Source organism: Sander lucioperca, chromosome 21, assembly GCF_008315115.2.
Source record: "Sander lucioperca isolate FBNREF2018 chromosome 21, SLUC_FBN_1.2, whole genome shotgun sequence".
In the NCBI taxonomy this organism is placed as follows: domain Eukaryota; kingdom Metazoa; phylum Chordata; class Actinopteri; order Perciformes; family Percidae; genus Sander; species Sander lucioperca.
Genome location: NC_050193.1, coordinates 9,153,909 through 9,173,722, shown reverse-complemented (window position 1 = coordinate 9,173,722; position 19,814 = coordinate 9,153,909). Strand labels below are relative to the sequence as shown.

At 38.3% G+C, this 19,814-nt stretch overlaps 1 protein-coding gene across 2 annotated transcripts in view; it reads right to left on the bottom strand.

The window, feature by feature from the left end:
• Nucleotides 1-18,714, bottom strand: part of LOC116059332 (ras-related protein Rab-26-like) — a 51,217-nt gene extending 32,503 nt beyond the window's left edge. For both annotated transcript variants that reach the window (XR_004896170.1, XM_035996575.1), the window contains exons 1-2: nucleotides 18,175-18,714; nucleotides 16,242-16,352 (exon numbers count right to left, since the gene is read on the bottom strand). Coding sequence is in view for 1 of the 2 variants with exons in the window: in XM_035996575.1 (XP_035852468.1) it covers nucleotides 16,242-16,352; nucleotides 18,175-18,360 (297 nt within the window). In the remaining variant the exon portion in view is untranslated. The remainder of the gene's footprint in view (nucleotides 1-16,241; nucleotides 16,353-18,174) is intronic.
• Nucleotides 18,715-19,814: the final 1,100 nt, after the last annotated feature.

Sequence of the window (19,814 nt, the reverse complement as noted above, 5' to 3'; positions counted from 1 at the left end):
TCTTTAGCTCTGAGAGCTCAATGGTGCATTAGGCTGCCTGGCCTCAACACACACATCAGAAATCAAAGCAATGGGGGAAATAGGTTAAGAACTGAGGGCAGGGAGCAAGGCAGGGTTTTAGTATAAGTATTCCAAGTCATGCTGAAACAGACAGATGCACACATCAAACATATTCAACCCCTTCAACCTCTCTGCCTACAGAAAAGCTCTCATTTTATCAGCTGGTTTTGATGATGATTATGATACAAGATTGCCCCATTCACACTAAGTGGTGGGCATTACAGTTTGTCATTTTATATCGCAATATTAATACATTTCATGGTATAGTACATTTGCTCAAACTAATTTTTTTTAAATCAAGATGGGAATCTATTTTTTGCTAATCCAGTGAATTAAATACCTGATGAATCAAGAAATATCTCCAGTGCTGCAAAGATCCTGTAAATCCAAATTTCTGTCATCTTACAGTATACATTATCATACTGCCCAAACCTATTTCACACCAGTTAAAAAGCATGACTAATCCTCTGTATCCCGTCTTCTCCATCTTCCTTTTTCTTACACATTATCTGTTGTAGCATGTAATTAGCCTTCTACTGTATAGTCATGTCTCAACATCAAGTTGACATATATTTTTAATTGAGTAAGAGAAAGATCTTGTAGATCCAAAAGTTGCCTTGAAAAGAGAAAAAGAGAAAAAAAATATTTATTTGGAGCCTAACAGTGTGCAGTCCTCCTTTGTGCCCTGCAAGGAAATTGAATAAGGCCAACATATCCTCTCAAATACTGTATTGGGGGGCAATAGTTGTCACAGTAGCTTACAGCCTGCATTCTTGAAGCTTATGCCACAATGTGAGAATCGGAAACTTTATAATGTGATGACAAAGTTTAAATAGAGCAGACACTTCAAGCTAATTAAAAAGACTGATTACAGACATTTCCTTTTCTATATTGGTAGTTTGTCTAAATCTCCTCCTCTCCTCTCCTCTCCTCTCCTCTCCTCTCCTCTCCTCTCCTCTCCTCTCCTCTCCTCTCCTCTCTCCTCTCCTCTCCTCTCCTCTCCTCTCCATTCCTCCATCCTGGTTACAGCTTCATCAGCACTTTCAAACCACAAGACACTCTTTTACAAATACTTTCAATTACGTAAGATGCACTGGGTATTCTCCTGGAGACAGAGACAGCACAATAAATCACATTACACAAGACCCACACATAATGCAACCTATAATGCAACCTATAGATGCTATGGGATTCATTTATTGTCGGGCTATATTTGCTGACCTTAGCTCATGAGGTAACAATGATTTCAACTGGTGATAACTGCCTGTATGCTCAATTTGTTGGAAAGCCGGGAAATTATCCAAATAAATTAATACAATTACATTTAATAAAATACATATTAATGTCATGTTTTTACTTATTTACATATTGTTACTTTTATTATTTGGTTTAAAACATGTTTGCACACTAAAACAGTGCTCCTGTTCCTCAATGGATTTTAAAATAGAGGCTACATTATATTATCATACCACTATAATTTAATGTTGATTGAATTCCAGGAATTCTGGGAGGCTATACAGGGCTAAGAAGGCCTCAGTGAAAAAGCAAAGTCTGCTTCACCCAAACACTTTGACTGTGCTTTGCGTGTACACTGTAAACCCAGATTTAGTTTAGTAATTAAACTTTAGTGGTCACAACTTATTCTTTCATGTTTTGTTAAAAAACATATTCATTACTAAATGACATTAGTTGTTTGTAATAATCAGCTTAAGTATGCAGTGCATAGATCATATTAAGCAGAGATAACTAAAGATGTTAAGTTTCTGTATGGGAGGGGCGGGTTTTTTTAGACTGTTCTGTCTGAAGCGATGGGGGGACTGAAGGGGTCTGGGCAGTGATAAAGGGTTCAGTTGTTTAAACACAGTTTGGAAACTATTAACTCTGATTCCTTAGTGAAACCTTTCCATGTAGTACATTACAACACAATGTGTTCTGTGTATGTATAGTCTTTCTGTTTAATTGGAGCAAATGTATTGAACACATTGTTCTTAATATGATACTGTCATAAAGGAAAACAATTGTTGTAATAACGAATTCTTTCTGTAGCAGTGACAAGTAGCCTAATGTTTTATATTTGTAATGTTTCTTTGCATGTTTAACTTAACATGCTTATTTTAGACAACATGACTCCAGAAAAAAATATATTGTTTAATGACTACTAATGAAAACTTGATTTGTCTACTGCATCAACTTAGTGCTCCGTGTTAATACAACCTGACAGTTTAAGGCAACGGGTTTCCACGCAAATTTCTAGTGAAGTCAACTAATTCGGGATAATAGTGTAACAGCCAGAACCTTCTTGTTATTGACTTTTTCACTTGGGTGACCTGGTGAAGTTGAAAAAAGAGAGTAATTGAAAGAGCACACAACGACAACTGCAAACACATAGGCTTCCTCGTTGATTTCTATGAGACCACAGCACTGGTAGAGCAGGAGGGCTGCCGCAGAGGGCTTAAACCAAACAAAAACTTGGGTCTGGCAAAAATTGCTTCTAGATTTTCTTTACATTGCAAAATCATCTAGCATCAAATCAATTGGTTAATATGTACACACAATAAAATACAATCCAGGTAGAACACCTTGTAGTGTGTACCTTGTAGAGTTGTGCTCTAAACTGTTTACCTGGCTAACTTTCCAGATTTGTGCTCCAAGGAGCATAACTATCTAATCTAAATCAAATATTGACCTCAGATGGCACACAAAAAACATTGAATACACAGACCGTATAAACTACTGAAATCTATATTTACTTCATCCACCCTGAAAGCCTTCTCATCTCCTTATTCTCAACTCTGTTGAACAACATCCATCTCCCCTTGCTCTCTTTCATTAGCTTCGTCCAACGATGCTCCCATAATCCAACAAGTCACTTCCCACCTCTTTCATGCCATGGTTAAATATTCATGGGGCTCCCCGGGGCTCGCCTCTCTAAGTTCCAGTGACATTAGGGCAGCAGGTGGCAAAGCTGCTTTTTAATAAATCTCCCAAGGTAGTAGTGAACCCCCACGCAATGCAACACACACACACACACACACACACACACACACACACACACACACACACACACACACACACACACACACACACACACACACACATGCCTGACTTGTTGCACGATCCAAATGTTCTTCAAAACTAGCTTGCTAGCTCAAAGAATGTTGTTGTTTCCCAAAGAGAACAGAGTTAGACAATGGCAACACACATTGGCACCACTGGATGTTCTGACAATTATCCTGGAAATGAAATGCAGTCGATCCAGACTAAGGTCACATATACATACACATACATATAGAGTGCCTGTTTTTGTGTGTCCAACTGTGCCTCTGGCTCATAGCTCTTACTTCATCTTAATTCAATTCACTTTTCAAGCAAAAAAAAACAAAAAAACATTACTGCCACTTGATGGCATGATGAAGCTTGGCAATTTAATTGCACCCACTCAGAGAAGGCAGGCTGGCAGACAGGCTGGCAGAGAGTGGATAATGGAGAAATCAGTCAGCCATCATATACGGTACAAACTATAACTATATAAAATGAATGTATAGAAGCTTGAAACAAGTGAAAGACAGATGCATTACGTAAGACAGCCATGTGTAAGGCGATGGACTGTCAGTGACATGCACAGTGACAGAGGAGCGGAAGCTTTCAGAGGAAGAAGATGAAATCAACAAGTCAGAGCTTGATTTTTATGATAGGTCCGTTATCGTCCTCTCACATGCCAAAACTGCCTCTCTCCCTGCTGTCTTATATTCTCTTTTCAGTCCTTGCTCTCTAAAATGTGCATCACAGACACATACATATGATGGTATCTGCAACTTTTGTCTCTAGAACCAAATTTAAAGACTTAACATGCAGTGTGTAAATCATGGTTAGATACGGATAACTTATGGAATTTAATACATTCAGTTCTTAAAGTCCTAAAATTAATAGAAAGACTACAGGCACAATATCTATAAGCAAACAGAGACAAACATCAGAAACACTCATCTCTGAAACAAATGAAGCGATGAATCATGGGACCAGCCTTTTGTTAATAGTTGGATGGACACTCACACACTAAACAGACACTTCAAAATGAATTGTATAATAATGTAAACATCACAGTTCACACGTCAGCTATGATGCAAAACACACAGACAGACAGACACACATACAGTACACACACACACACACACACACACACACACACACACACACACACACACACACACACACACACATACACACACACACACACACACACACACACACACACACACACACACAGAGACACACACACACACACACACACACACACACACACACACACACACACACACACACACACACACAAAAGTAAAAGTAATTAATATGCTACTATGTGTTTTATTATTATTATTATATAGCCTATTATAATATTGTGATATTACTGATGCATTAATGAACAAGCATCGTTTCAATGTTGTAGCTGGTTAGAGTTGAGGCAGTTTTAACTATTTTATACTGTTGGATAGTTTACAGTAATCTGTAACAATTCATTATATTTCTCCATACATCATCAAGATTCTATGCACAGTCTTAATGTGCAAAGTAATTTATAACTATACAGTACTTGTCAGATTAATGTGGTGGAGTTAAGTACAATATTTCATCCTAAAATGTAGTGGAGAATTAGCATAAAGTACTAGAAATGTAAATACTGAGGTAAAGTACCTTAAAGTACAGTATTTGAGTAATGTACTTAGTTACTTTCCACCTCTGCAATTTACTAATGTAAAACCTAGAAATGCAGCAAATTCTCACATTTGAGAACCTGCAACCATCAACTGCAGCATTGTTGCTTGAAAAATGACTAAACCACTAATCCTAATACTGTAAATGGAGCCTATCTTTTATCCTTTTTCTCACTGTATGCATTGGAGGAAATTACTTCTAAGCTTAGAGAAACTGCCTGCATTCGAACAGATCGCGTGCATCCCAAAACATGGTGAATAGTCAGCAGACCGTGCCAGTTTTCACAAACATGATTTAGCAGCAGTGATGTAGGAGAGACAGCTAACAATGTCTGGCTACAGTCAGAAGAAAGAGACAGATGCATAACAAGAGCTGCTTGCTTGGATCTCCCCTGGTTCATTTGCGGTTGCCACATCTGTTATCAGCATCGTTATCAGTGTGAGTTTGTATATTGTGTGTACATATGTGTGTCACTGACAGCTAATAAACGTGCCGCTGAATGTGTGACTGAATGGAATAGAACGGAAACCACACCAGCATCTCACTTCATGATTTCACACAAGTGAGACAGACAGCCAGCCATTCACCATCAATAATCTATTGATGGAGAGATTATATATGTATATATTTCATAAGAGACTTTTACAGTTTTTTCCAATTGCTAAAACACAATTTTGGAAAATTGGCTGGTTTTATCAAAATACTTAACACAATTCACAAAACCACACACCCAAACTGCAAAATACCTCATATATCCTGCAAAATGAAGCACTGCAACCAAAACTACATATAACATTATCAAAATCAAACTTTTGCACCAAATGGCACATACTTCATTCATATTACCAGATTTGTGTCTAACCAACTACACACTGTTGGGCATAATGAAAAGCACTCTCATATTTAGTATGCTTTGCCATAATACTAAAATAGTTCAAATTGTAGAAAATTCTTCAGATTGTTCACATGCACAGAAATATTAGCAGATACACACACATGCTGTTGAAAGAATTATTTTTCACCAAACAAGTCAGTGCAACATATGCACTGCAGATATATTTACATTGGAATGAACAAAAATATGCTCACAAAAAACAGTAAACTGAAAAAGAAAATTGCAGAAAAAATTTGCATAAAAAATATATAGAAAAAAAAGAGGCTGTCTTTTCATAGTGCTTACTTCCTGATTGAAGTGGTAACAATTACAGTAATGTTTAATGTCTTTACCTAGCAAATATACTTTCATACACACACAGTATCTGGAGCCACAGTCAATGATTCTTTTTAACTTTTTGTGTTTTTCCCTATCATCTCCCTGTAAACACAATCAAAATGAGATAATCTCTCTTCCTCAACCCAGCTAAATTGAGATCAGTGAACTGACTATCCAACACATTTTCAGCCCTTTTAGCCACTAAGTTGTTATCAATGCTATTGACCACACAATGAGGGCTCAGTCTTCCATTGGCTCGGCATTATGGGGGTCAGAGTTCAGGCAAGAAATCAATGTTTACAGCTTAAATTTCAGGTGGTTTGACAAAGAACATCAACAATGTTGGCGCAATGTAAAGATACAGTTTCGAACACAGACATTTGTTGCCTGCTCGAACATAAAATGCATCACTTCCTTTGTAGTTTTGACTAAGGGAAATGAAACTTCTTTCCAAGTGTATAAAACTGCAAATGTGAAAAACATTCATTGACTGTATTAAAATTACACCTGTTGTAAAAATGATACACACCTGCACTTGTTTTAAACATAAACACAATAAAAAAATGTTTTTTAATGGATCCCTTAAATATGGTTATTAAAGAGTTGTGACCAAGATTTATATTGCACCGGAAATTTGTATGAACAACAACATCACATAGTTTAGTTAAAAGACAAGGTAGTAAAATCAGAACTATAAACTAGAATTACCACTTTGCGGTTGTATGCCTCCGCCAACCAGTCAAGTTGCAGTTTACATCCATGTCTGTCCAGAGTCATAATACTGTATATGTGGTGAAGACCTTGAATGAATTTAATAAAAAGTTATTATGTGTATTTTTTTGGCGAAATGGGATGCTTTACACACATCTTCAACCCGGCAGCACAGGACATCTATAGAATCACCACAGTTTCAAGATTAGTGTCACCAATTCAGTATTCAATTAAATGTCTCCCCTTCTGTTCCTGAGTTATGGCGTTGAATATTGGCCTGAAAAGCATTTTTTTGCAGAACATTATAATGTCATATTGAAGTTTACCTTTGGGTTATAAAATGTTATCACTACATAATTTTATCCTATTAGACATTTGTGTAAAATAATTAGTCATAATTAGCATCTTGAGTTATGGCCAAAAACGTGTTTTGTGAGGTCACAGTGACCTTTGACCTCCAAAATCTAATAAATTCATCCTTGAGTCCAAGTGGACGTTTGTGCCAAATGTGAAGAAATTCCCTCAAGGCGTTCCTGAGATATCGCGTTCACAAGAGTGGGACAAACAGGACGAATGGACAACCCAAAACACAATGCCTCCAGAGGCATAAAACCAGTACCTTAGTAGTGTGTGGTGTCGGCAAGTCTGTATTATAACAAAATTTATTTTCTAAAGTTAGAACAGTCTGTCACCAATGTCCTACATTAAAATCTCACGTAAATGGTATATATAGAAAAAGCCTGCTACATTCTTCCATTAAGGTGGCTGGGTTCATCATTATAGCCCGATATATAACACCTGAAGACAATCTTGAACATGGCCTGCATAATAAGACTGGACGTATTTGAATAATTCAAGAGTCTATTATTAATAAATAGATAAATTATAAATCAGTCATTGGTGATGACTGGTGCAACAAACTGCACTAGTCAGTTCACCAAAGACAATGAAGATCATTGGACACATATACAACTACAATGCTTCTGTAGGTGCTGCATCAGCTTTATGCCTCATTACTATAAAAAAATACAAAAAAGTGAATTCAGAGCAGGTGCTCTCTTTTGGAAAAGGAAATTCTCCTATAGGCATTATTTGGCTTTGATCCTGGTTAATTAGGACGAGGGTGAGACTGTTTTCTTGCCCAGGGTACCGAGGCTGACGGTCAACGATTTTAACATTTATTCCTAATGCTTCTTTCAGGCTGTAATGTCCTTAAATGCAGGAGCACATTGTCGAAATGCATCCCCACTTCAAGTTATCTTAAAATCAGACAACTGAAATTTTGAGTGAAGATCTTGCAGTTGCCTGTTTCATAGCCCCAACCCCCACATGCATACTAATTACACCCAAAAATAACATCAGAGGAAAGTGAAATCTGAATCAACGGGTGCTGTCTTGTTTTGTGTGAAACTCTCCTGCTGTGCTTAAAAAGGGAAACTTGATTTTATATGCTTTAACTCTGAGGTGCGAAACTTCTTGGTCCAACTTGTGACACACAGGGGTCAGAGGGAGCATCATGAGTGGAATCATGGAACATGGGGAGTGGCCTCTCTGGGAAAGCAGACGATGATAGTGATGGCAAGTATTACAGGATATTACAAGTGTTGCTGTGTATTGTGGTCGAATTTCAGGAAACACCATGTTGTGGTATGATGATTGTCTATCTACAGATTTAATGAGTCTACGTAGGCAGCTACATGATAAGGGAATGTTTTGTCTCAGGACTATCTCATTTTGGAGGTCAGTGGGCCAGCCGTGCTTTAGCATACTTTCCAGAGAGAGAGATAGGCTGAACTAGGCTTTAGTATCTGTGTTTACGGCGCCTGCGATATCTTTGTTTAAGGTTCATCTAAACGTAACGTCTCCAGCATGAGTTTAAATACACCTTGTGGACAGTATTGGGGAGTAACGGAATACATGTACCAGCGTTACGTATTCAGAATACAAATTATGAGTAACTGTATTCCGTTACAGTTACAATTTAAATAGTTGGTATTTACAATACAGTTACATTGCTGAAAGCAATGGATTACATGACGATACTTCTCTGTTTCACGAGTTTATTCACTCTCTGAATAAATTAAGGCAAATCCATGCATTTCCTAGAAGCCACAATATGAAAACGAAAAAAAAAGCTATATGCGTGATCACTGATAGAGGTAGAGATGGAGCCGGAACCGGCACAACAGAGCCAGGGTGGGAATGTGTTTCTATCTTGGAAATTCATACAGCATTTCACATTAAAGAAAGAACAGGGAGAACGAAATATAACTGTGCAGTGCAACCTCTGCTTGCCAGCGACCAATCTCCTTTCAGCATCCAAATTACTTCCAACCTGAAGAAGCATCTTAAAGTAAGTTATTTTTTTTTAATTAGCCAAGGGTAGTCGTCTACTGTAGTTTTACTGGTCACCTTGCTATTTTATAGTTGACGTGCGACTTTACATTCTCCTACGTGCTGATTTACTAGCCCCAGAGCCGTTGAAAGACTGACTAGTCCTGTTTGACATGTTAGCTAACGCTAGCTAAAATTAGCTTGTGGTAGTATGCAGTTCGGGACTACAAATACAAAAATCTATCTGCTTGTTCAGGTACACATTCAGCCAGTTGGAACAGAAGAACACACCAGAATAGGCCTGTTTAGTAAGCTGTATGTGATGGCCGCATTCCTACACTTATAAAATGCAATTCAATGTGGAAGTAATCCAAGTATTCAGAATATGTTACTCAGATTGAGTAACGTAACGAAATATGTTACAAATTACATTTTTGGGCATGTATTCTGTATTCTGTAACGGAATACGTTTTTTGAAAGTATCCTTCCCAACACTGCTTGTGGAAGAAAGGAACTTCAGAGAGTTTGGACGGCACTGCACAGTAACACATTATGTTTAAACTGTACTGCCTGCTTAATTGTCTCCTCAATTGAGGATTCATTAAATGCTTCTGTGTAAGTCATCAAGGTCTCCCGAATTGTCTTCATGTATGTGAAATGAGTTGTGCTGCTCCTGAGTTTTTCCTTAACATCTACTGTATGTTGTTAATTAATAAGTAGGATAAGAAAAAAACGGCAGACCACAACCTACTGGTGGTGCTAGAGGAAAAGTCAGAGGATCACCAAAAGTCATAAGGATTCATCTTCTGGGGACAATGAATATCTGCAGAAAATGTCATGGCCATCCATAAAGTAGTTGTTGAGATATTTGAGTCTGAACCAAAGTGCTGTACTGACTAACACTGACATCCCTCGAGCCATGCCGCTAACATGGCTAAAAACAACAATCCTTACCCCAGCCTGTATGTGATATGTGAAGCACAGTTGCTCTCAGATTTTGTTTCTACCACCCATTACTCAGTGATGAACTCAAACCATCCACTGTAGATGATGTTGCACTGCAAGGGTAAATCATTAAGATAAAGGTCTCATGTACAATACAAACTACAAATAGGGTGAGATGAATTAGTATGCCAGGTGTGATCGATGTCTCTTAAACCTGTCAGGGATATATTTTATGGACCACTCCTAGATAGAGTGCTCAAAATAAATCATTGGAGAAGGGAGGCAGTGTTGTGTTGTCTTATGTGTCCTGGGCTACAGAGTGTGGTCTGTGATAACTGACTTCATCCCCAGAATATAAGATTTGTTCATCCTCAGGGTAGAAAATGATCTAAAATTACATTTTAATGGAGCAGCACACATCTCATGCCAATATGAGTTGAAATATTGCACATTTTGTTCACACATCAAGCAGGAGCAGGAAAGGGACCGTCACTGAGGTCAAGGGTGGTTATACATCTTAATCAGAGAGGCTGTCAGGTAAATTCACACACAGTCAAGCACTAAAGAGATAGAAGAAAAGTGTTTTTTTCTGCTTGAACTCACAATAATCAAAAGGCTGAACAGTTACCTGATACACAGTCACAATGAAGGACTTTTGATTTTTGGTTTGAATATAAACCATTGTGAAGATAAACCATCAGAGTGTGACACAAATAAGCCAAACACGATGCTAACAAGGACTGAAGATAAATAAGAGAGACTTTTTAATGATACACATTTGATTCAAAACCACAAATGTCAACATCATGGTGGCGCTAGAGGAAAAGTCAGGGGATGACCATCATTACGATGCATCATCTGGGAACCATGAATGTCCGTACAAACCCAACAGACTAAGATTGCCACCCTTTAAGCTAAAAAGCTAAAAGTTTGATGATCTATTCTCACAGGCATCATTCAAAGTTTGTCTTCCCGAGTCAAACAAGTCATGCTTTTAGGGTGCAGAGAGGTGAAATCTGTAGTTGCAAAAGAGGTCTGTCACTGGGGGCGCAAAAGACATAACTGACAGCCGGGAGCAGCTCCCTTGTCTCTCAGTAGAGGTGCGAAGTGCTGCTCTTCTCCCCACACTGCATTTATGTCAACTGAGATTGAAGGATTAGTTCTCCCTGGTGTCCTGAGGCAAGGTAGGTTGTGAAGAGGGAAAGATAAAAAAGGTTGTTTTTCCGCCACATCGGAAAGGCTTGTTGGAGTGATATTGTTAATTGGCTTTCCTTCTGAGCATCTTTCACTAGTGCTTCTACCCAGTATGTTTTCCTTCCTTCTCTTTTGCTCCCTCATAATAATCATCTGTTTGTCTCTCAAAGAAATTGCTTTTCAAGCTTTGTTTCAAAATGAAGACATTTTAACCACAGTAATGAAGAAATAATTATCTCTGAAGCTGCCAATGTTGTTTTTCAGTAAATAACATTTGGGAATCATTATGTTTACAGCTAAGCTAAATTCATCAGTTTTCTGCCGCTCTTTGTAACTGTGGGATTTAGTTGAAATTGAAAAAAAAAAGTTTGCCTTCAGGCTACAACATCACACACATCACACATTATTTTTACAAAAGGCCAAATAGAATGCCAGGGAAGAAAGTGCCAGAAAAATGATGGATGTAGGCAACTGCATCATGGAAAATTGATATTATTGAAAATCTGATTGCATCAGATTAAGATGGCTGCCTGACATGTCAAATATTTGGCTATAGATTGGTAGCCTCGGTAGCCTTGTACGCTCTATGTAGATTTAGTTGAACCTGGGGTTAAGGTTAGGGTTATTTAGTTGTATATACAGTCCATGGTTGAACCCTAGTCTGGAGAAGGAGTTCAGCACCATGGACAGTTCCCACCATTGACTGTTGTTCTTTGTCCATGAGTTTTACGGAAATGGAAGTGCATTAGCCTAAATCCCAATAACCATTTATATATATAGCTAGGAAAGGTAATGCACTGTAATTCGTATGCATTCCACGTTTTTATCCCACATACACACATTGTAATGCTGCTGTGAATACTCACTTGAACACCAAGTGTGTATTAATCTGCATTAATCTGCGGATGAAAATATTCCCAAACTGTATGAATCAATGGGTTTGGGCCTGAGTGCTACTGGCATGGTGCGTGGGGAAGCTGGAAAGTATTGAGCGAATGACTAATGCATTGTTGGTTTTAGTCTTTTCATTGGATTTGTTGACAGTAGGAAAAATATTAAATAACACAATGTGTCTTAATGCATTAATGATTATTGACCCACCAAAGCATTATGTCAACTTTCAGACAAAAAAAACAGCATTACGGTTCCATGTGCTTGTCAGACTAATGGAAAAACTAAGAATGACTAAAATGACTGTGTCTAATATCAACACAAAGCTCAGGCCTAATATATTTGAATTTGTACAAAAAAAATTATGAAAAAACGTCAAGTCATCACTAGTATTAAGTCGTTTAGTGTTTGTTACCTCTGCATCTTTAATATTGGAAATATTTCACCTAGTTTAATAGCTTTATACATTTGTCTAAATCAATTCTAAATTACATTGTTTTTTTCATATTTTAATGAGTTTAATATCTCTAATGTTTAATAACTATAAAATTTAATTTCATAACTAAGCGGTGGTGGTGATGGTGATGGTGGCGCAGTGGATATGACACATGCCTTCGGTGTGGGTGACCCGGGTTTGATTCCCACTGCGATACATCAACCAATGTGTCCCTGAGCAAGACACTTAACACCTGGTTGCTCTAGAGGCATGCAACCTCTGACATATATAGTAATTGTAAGCCGCTTTGGATAAAAGCGTCAGCTAAATGACATGTAATGTAAGCGTAAGACTAAAGAAATCCCAGTCAATGAGTAAATGTGCAGTTTGTTTCTATGCTGTCTTCTGTGGTAGAGCAATTAATCTGTTTATCTGTGCCCTGCAGAGCCAGATCTTAAAACAAAAGACAAGAGGAGACTTCTAATTGGTAATTCTGGGTTAGAGAGCTGCTCCTGATTCAGTTCATAAAGGAGACTACCCTTCTCCTGACAGGGCATGGACCTACAAGTGACATAATGTGATTATTAAATGTGATATAGTGCATAAAGAAATGTACAGGACAACGCTCAGGAGAGTCAAGTGTTGTGTGATTTTTTTGGCTTGTGTGTCCATGCATGTTACAAATCCATATTTCACCTAAACATTAAACAGCAGGCTGGAGCATAAAGAACATGTCAGAAATCCTTTTCACTCAGACAGCAACAAGCAAAATGCCTGAGTCCTTAACACCCACATGATGCCTTCCACCAACTGCTTAAGACCTCCTGATTGAAGCAAAAATAAAGAAAAGAAAATCCCCACCACTCGCACAGGCCAAAAACTTTATGAGCCTCACAATCAAGCACAAGACAATCTCTGCCCTCTGGTCAGTCCCAGTCACCTTGCCGATCGGTTAGCACCTGCATTACCATGGCAACTGATGACCTGGACATGCTGCATCGTCGTTTGCAAGTGTTCTGTATTCTCTGGCTCTTTCTGGCAAAATTTTGTTTAAGCTAAAACCTGAATGTGATGATTTTTACCACTTTTATGCAAATCGGGCATTTTCTAAGAAAAAGATAAAAAAGTTGCATCTCAGTAAAAATGTATCTTAATTTATATAATCATTTTCCATTAATCCTTTTCATATGCAACAGAGTGATGTGGAAGTTTAGGTTCATTATAGTGATAAGACCCAGATAATGTAGTATAAGCATTGCTTCTATGTTTGATTACTAGCGAGCTATAGTGAAGTATCATCCAATTAACCTGATGTGGTCTATATGTCATGTGCCACAGGGCCATATAGAATCAGTTATTTTTCCTATTAGTGTTTAGCAGTAATTATAAATCAGAATGAGATTGAGAAACAGAACAAGGTAAGATCTACATAGAATTATTATGATTGGGTACTGTCTTGTTTTTCACTCTGTCTTTGAATTCATGGCCCTTATATTGATATTTTATAATCAAAAGGAATTTGTGTGGAATTATAGTTTATATTCTGACTCAATGTATTTTAAGCCTAACAATGCACCAGTGCAGCTATGTAATCCTAAGAACATGCTGAGGCTTAAATGAGATGAGACTACAATAAACAAGAGGGGGAAGAAAACATAGCATCTTGCTGCAGCTTTGAAGTGGGAACTGGATCAAATCCCCATACGAAGCAAATTGCCCGTCTTTCCCACCAACTAAAAAGGGATCAAAACTGTCTTTTGCTAAAAATAACAATCACTCACTGTCTCCCTGTCTCTCTCTGTGTATCCTCCATGGGAAGACAAACACATAGGACCTTCATATTTTCCTACTCAACAAAGTCTGGTCTTAACTTCTCACAACACTCAGTTTATTTGATTTGTGCAGTCACATAGAGGGTACCTTAACATGTATGCATTTATGAACTGTGGGTTAAGTTTGTTTCTGTTAAGCGTGTGCTTATGATGATTTTTTGGTTCATTCAGTACTTGAACATTGAGAATATATGTAAAATTAAAAAGATATGATAAAAATATGCCATTAACTCTACAGTTTGACTCAGGAAGGATCCTCATGAGTCATGGAGGTCTATTTCACTTGTACCGAAAAACTGAACCATTCAACAAGAAACCATGCAGAAGAGAATGGGATGATAATGACATTATTTATGTCACCCAGCTCTGTGCCACACTGCAATTAAATAAGTCAATTTGACAAAAAAGCAGACTAAGCACCAAACTTTATGAGTTTTGTACTCCTTCTTCCATTAAATGCAGCGGGCAAATATAGCTGATAAAGGCCTCTGCTTTGCTGAGATAGGCCTAAATGTACATCGGGACCACAGACGGTGTTATAAGAGACATTACATAAGTAAATAAACCAACTGCTCATCCACCCACAAACTCCTCCAACCCACTCACAGGGCTATACAATGGTTGACACACACACACACACACACACACACACACACACACACACACACACACAGACACACACACACACACACACACACACACACACACACACACACACACACACACACACACACAGAGGCAGACCATGTGAGTATGCCTCCCAAGAGAATAAAAGATCTAACGTGGACTTATGTAGTGCCGTTAACTTTAAAACAGCATTTTAAAATAAGTTAATTTACCATGATGGGTAGAGGAGATGGGTGGAGGAACAAGTCATGTTAAACTTACATGCAGAGTTTCCACTGAGCTCAGAAAGATTGGTGGAGGAAGCAACTTGAGGCTACATCAACCGCTATTAACATAACACACCCAAATCTCCGACCAATATGTTGGCAGTTGAGTCACATTGTGGGTAATGTAGGCACCAGGTTTTGACAAGGAAGATTAATGCGTGGCATAATTCTCTGGTTCTGCTGCATCAATTTTGATACTTTTATTTTCAAACTGTCCATTGTGAGCCCGACTATGTTACAGGAGCACAATAATAAATCAGCAATGCTCCTGACACCTATCATACACACTGCGAACACAATAAACTTTATAAAAGTATAGTTTTCTGCAGGCCTCTTGAACTAGACCATACTAGATTATATACTATATCTGAGAAGACAGTTGGTAAATACATAAACCACAATGTTCATGCCAATCAGTGTAAAGGCATTTGACTTAATTAGACCTGTTAGAAAAGACAATGATCGAGAGAAAAACATGGGCTACTACATGAAATTGCCCAGAAAAAGCGTAGAGATTAAAAACAGTAGTTCAGCGAACACCCAGGGCTATTACTGTAGCTGACGTGACCTGGTGCATGAGGTGACTGAAGAGCCGGAGGAAAGCAACTGTCTCTTTTTGCTTCCCTGGGTCAGAGTGTTGTTTTGAGCGGTTGCCTGTCTCTTACTCTGGGACACCTGAGTGTGATCATTAGAAATGATGGACACATTCTTTCCTGGCTGCCCATGTGGGACCACAAAACTGGCACATGAGAGACACTGTTATCAACCAGGGAGACTAAAAAACTAAAGCATGTCAAACTAATTTAAGAAATCAATATCCTATCTTGTGAGACTTCTAACACAGGAGATACTCATAGCTCTGGGGTATATAAAGACACTGAATTTGAAAAAAATCCATTACTACATATGGCCCCATTTTACAAAAGGTACTAAACCTGACAGTGAGTTTGCATCTAGCCTATGTGGGTGATTTGTTGGTTTTTGCTTGTTTGTTTTTAGTTTCATTGATTTAAACTTACCCTAAAGTCAATGCCCACAGTTGAGATGAAGCTGCCAGCCAGGAAAGCTCCGTCTTTAAAACGGACCAGTAGACATGTTTTCCCCACACCAGAGTCTCCAACCAGCATCACCTGCACAGGAATACAAGAGGGAAAAACTCAGACATGAATGACTGGAGGGCTAAACTAAACATCTGACTGGTGGATAAAGGTACATGTCAGACAAAACTGAAATAACTAGCAAAGAAATAAAAAAACAAAAACAAACGTAGGAGCATGAACAAGAGGGAACTTTTGCTCATATGTTTAATTTTATATCAGTGACTGGTTTGTCCTCAGAAATAAAACAGGACATTTGAATCATTCAGCTAAATTAGTCCTGGTATTTTGGTACCTGGCCAGTGAAGAGGGTGTATGTGAATTTGTGTGTGTGTGATTGCTCATTATGGCCACCAGTGGATGTCCTTTCAGTAAGTGTGTACATGCATGCACATCAATGCATGTGTGCATGTGTGCATACAGAACTTGGGCTTCGTTCCTTCTTTTTATATTCCGAGCTGTGATGAAGTTAAAGGTTTGATGTGATTACTGTTACCAGGTTAGCTGAGGGACGTTGATGCCCTAGACCATGGAAATCAAAAGTGCCTCTTGGGTGAACAGAGGAAGCAGAGAGGAGATGAAAGACAGAGTAGGAAGAATGAAGGGATGTAACGGGGTCAGATACAAAATGTGGCAAAGGATAATATTGCCTTCTGTTTCCCTATTACAACTTTTTTTTTTTGATCTCTGTATACGATTTTCTTCTTTTCTCTCATGCCTTCTCCATGAAACAGATCTACATGAGCTTTATGTTTGCAGGAGTGTGCAGGAGGAGGCACCTGCCCTTAAGGCTTTTATAAATAAAATGCAATCAATGTCTCAATACAGAATAGTGATCAGAGGGAACATAATGCTGAAACATGGCACAATAAATTCAGAAAGATAGGTTAATCTCTGCAAAGCACATGTAATAAGGCACAAAAAGCTACAGGTGGGATATTTTTGATCCAGCCTTGCGACATTTAACCAAAACATTATAGCTATCTAGAAAGCATTTTAAGGGAATGTTATTGGATTTCTGCCTGAACATGTTGCTGCTACTTGTCAGATCACATAACTAAATTCAATAACAGTGGGTATGTGGCAGTGTCAACAGCATTAACAATTGTTAATTTATTGGCTGCAAGGATGTTGTGTACTGTAGAAATGGTAGTGCTAGTCCCTGCACCCTAAAAAAATACCCCAATTAGTTTAATAAGAATATCTACAGTTCACAGTGGCTTGGAAGGAACAATCATTCAGACATCATGCACTCACATCAAACAACTGCTTCAAAACACATAGTAGGTGGCACAAGTCCCTTGAAGCTATTGGGAGTACACACTGAGAATCTGTGTGGAGCTGTGTTTGTGTTGTGGTGACGTGACAGTTCTCTACTCCCATTATGGTTAGGTAAAATCGCTCACTGTAGACTAAATGCAAACCCTGTGATATGTACTGCAGGGACAAACATGCATTCAACCAGTTGCACAACAATTTGTTGGTTGTTGCACGGCGTTGTGCACCTTTGTAGGATATCGATCGCCTATTGACATAGCTGGTGTCAGGAGCTTGCTGCTGTTTAGTGAATAGAGGTGGTTGTAAAACGAAAGGCAATAAAAGCTAAACAGGAAAACGACACTGGCAAAGAACAAAGTTGACCACAAATATAAATTTACTATGTGTCTTTTTCTCTACATGTAGCCTGTTCGTCCTAAAGGTAAACAAAAGACAAAAAGTGTCCATATGATCATCTGTGTATAGTTTATGGTGATCTATAATTTGTGTGATATTTTTGGGGAGCATTATAGAAACTAAAGCCCACTTTTTTGTGAGTTGTAGTTTGCTATCATGCATTTACTGATCAACCTCCTACCTTAAAAGCGATGTCATAAAACTCGCTGCTATTGCTGATGGAGGGTCTGCTGGGATGGACCACGCCGTTCATCTGAACAATGCCCGGGCTGCTCCTCGCAGCTTTCCCGCTCCCTTTCCCGATGGGGCTGCCCGCAGACGGGCTGCTGGTCGCGGCTTTGCCTTTGGCAGCCTTCTTGCGAGACATTTCTCAAGATTTCAAAACTATCTTTATGAGTTCTTAGTTAAAACAAAGAAAACAAATCTTCCGACGACTGAAAAGTTGCTGCAGCGAAGAACTTAAATTAGCAGATGTTTTTTTCTTTAAACCTGCGCGTTGAATGCATGCTCGGCGACACCTCTAAAGTAGGATGAAATTGTCCTGAGATGCAAAAACGCTCTCGCTTCCGTTGTTGTTCAGCCGCTTTCTGCTGCTGACAGCTCGCTCTTTCCAGTAGAACAGCCTCGGCACTGCGCGTTGTAGCGGCAGCAAATAGATGTGATGTGGCAAAAAGCTCCACCTTAACAATCAGGACACAGGGACTATGCACTGCGCCTCGACCTTCATCATCACGTTATAAACTCACTGTAATCATCAAAGACTGTATGACCTGTATTACAGGACTGACATTGATGATTAGGTGATAGAGGTCACAGGACGCTGTTCGTGGTGCTGTAAAATAAATTAATAAATATTTACATGATTCTGTTATGTGTCAAAAGTAGTTTTTTTCTCATTTATATTTTGAATTATGAATGTTTTATCGCAATCATCTGGTGTATGAAATGAAGCCAGTGTGTTCTTAACCTTCAAAATAAGGTGCATAGCCTATGATAGATTTAGAGCGACCTCTCGTTCAACAAGGCTCACACACTTTTTTTTGTATAGTAGCCTATTCTGTTAGAGTGACTATGTGAATATGTGGTTACACTTTACTTGAAGGTATCTACATAAGAGTGACATGACACTGTCATGAACGTGTCATAAACATTATAAACAAGTCATAAACGTTTATGACATGACGCTTCTTTTAGTAAGTGTCATTCGGTTTTTGTCATGACAAGTTATGGTTAGGGTTAGGGTTTATGTGTCATGACTGTGTCTTGACAGTGTCATGTGTTCATGACAGTGTCATGTCACTCTTATGTAGATACCTTCAAGTAAAGTGTTACCGAATATGTTAATGTAGCCTATTGTTATTATGGCAATTGCCATTTAATATTTTGTGCCTATTCATGATGAAACAAGCTATTAACTTTCTTTAATTCATTAATGTCTTTCACTTCATAGATGGTGTTATGGATTTATGAGCTACAGCTGGAGGCCAGGACTAATTAGAATAAAATATACTTTCAATATAATAAGAGGTACTGTCCATTCACTTAGTAACTGAATGAGAAGCAATACAAATTTGCCATATAGATGGAATTAGTTGATTTAAGCCATTGCATTAATCTGTTTCTATTAGCATGAGCATTATTTATGGAGAAATAAAAAAACAACTTCCAGCCACCTGTGGAACATGCTGGGATGTGATTTCAATAATGCACCACAAGAGGGAGATATAAGAATATAAGATAGGAAGTCACATATGCAAGAGGGTAGAACAGCAGAGTAAAGTTCAAGTTAGTGTCCATGTTGAGATAGTGTTGAGGATCTTT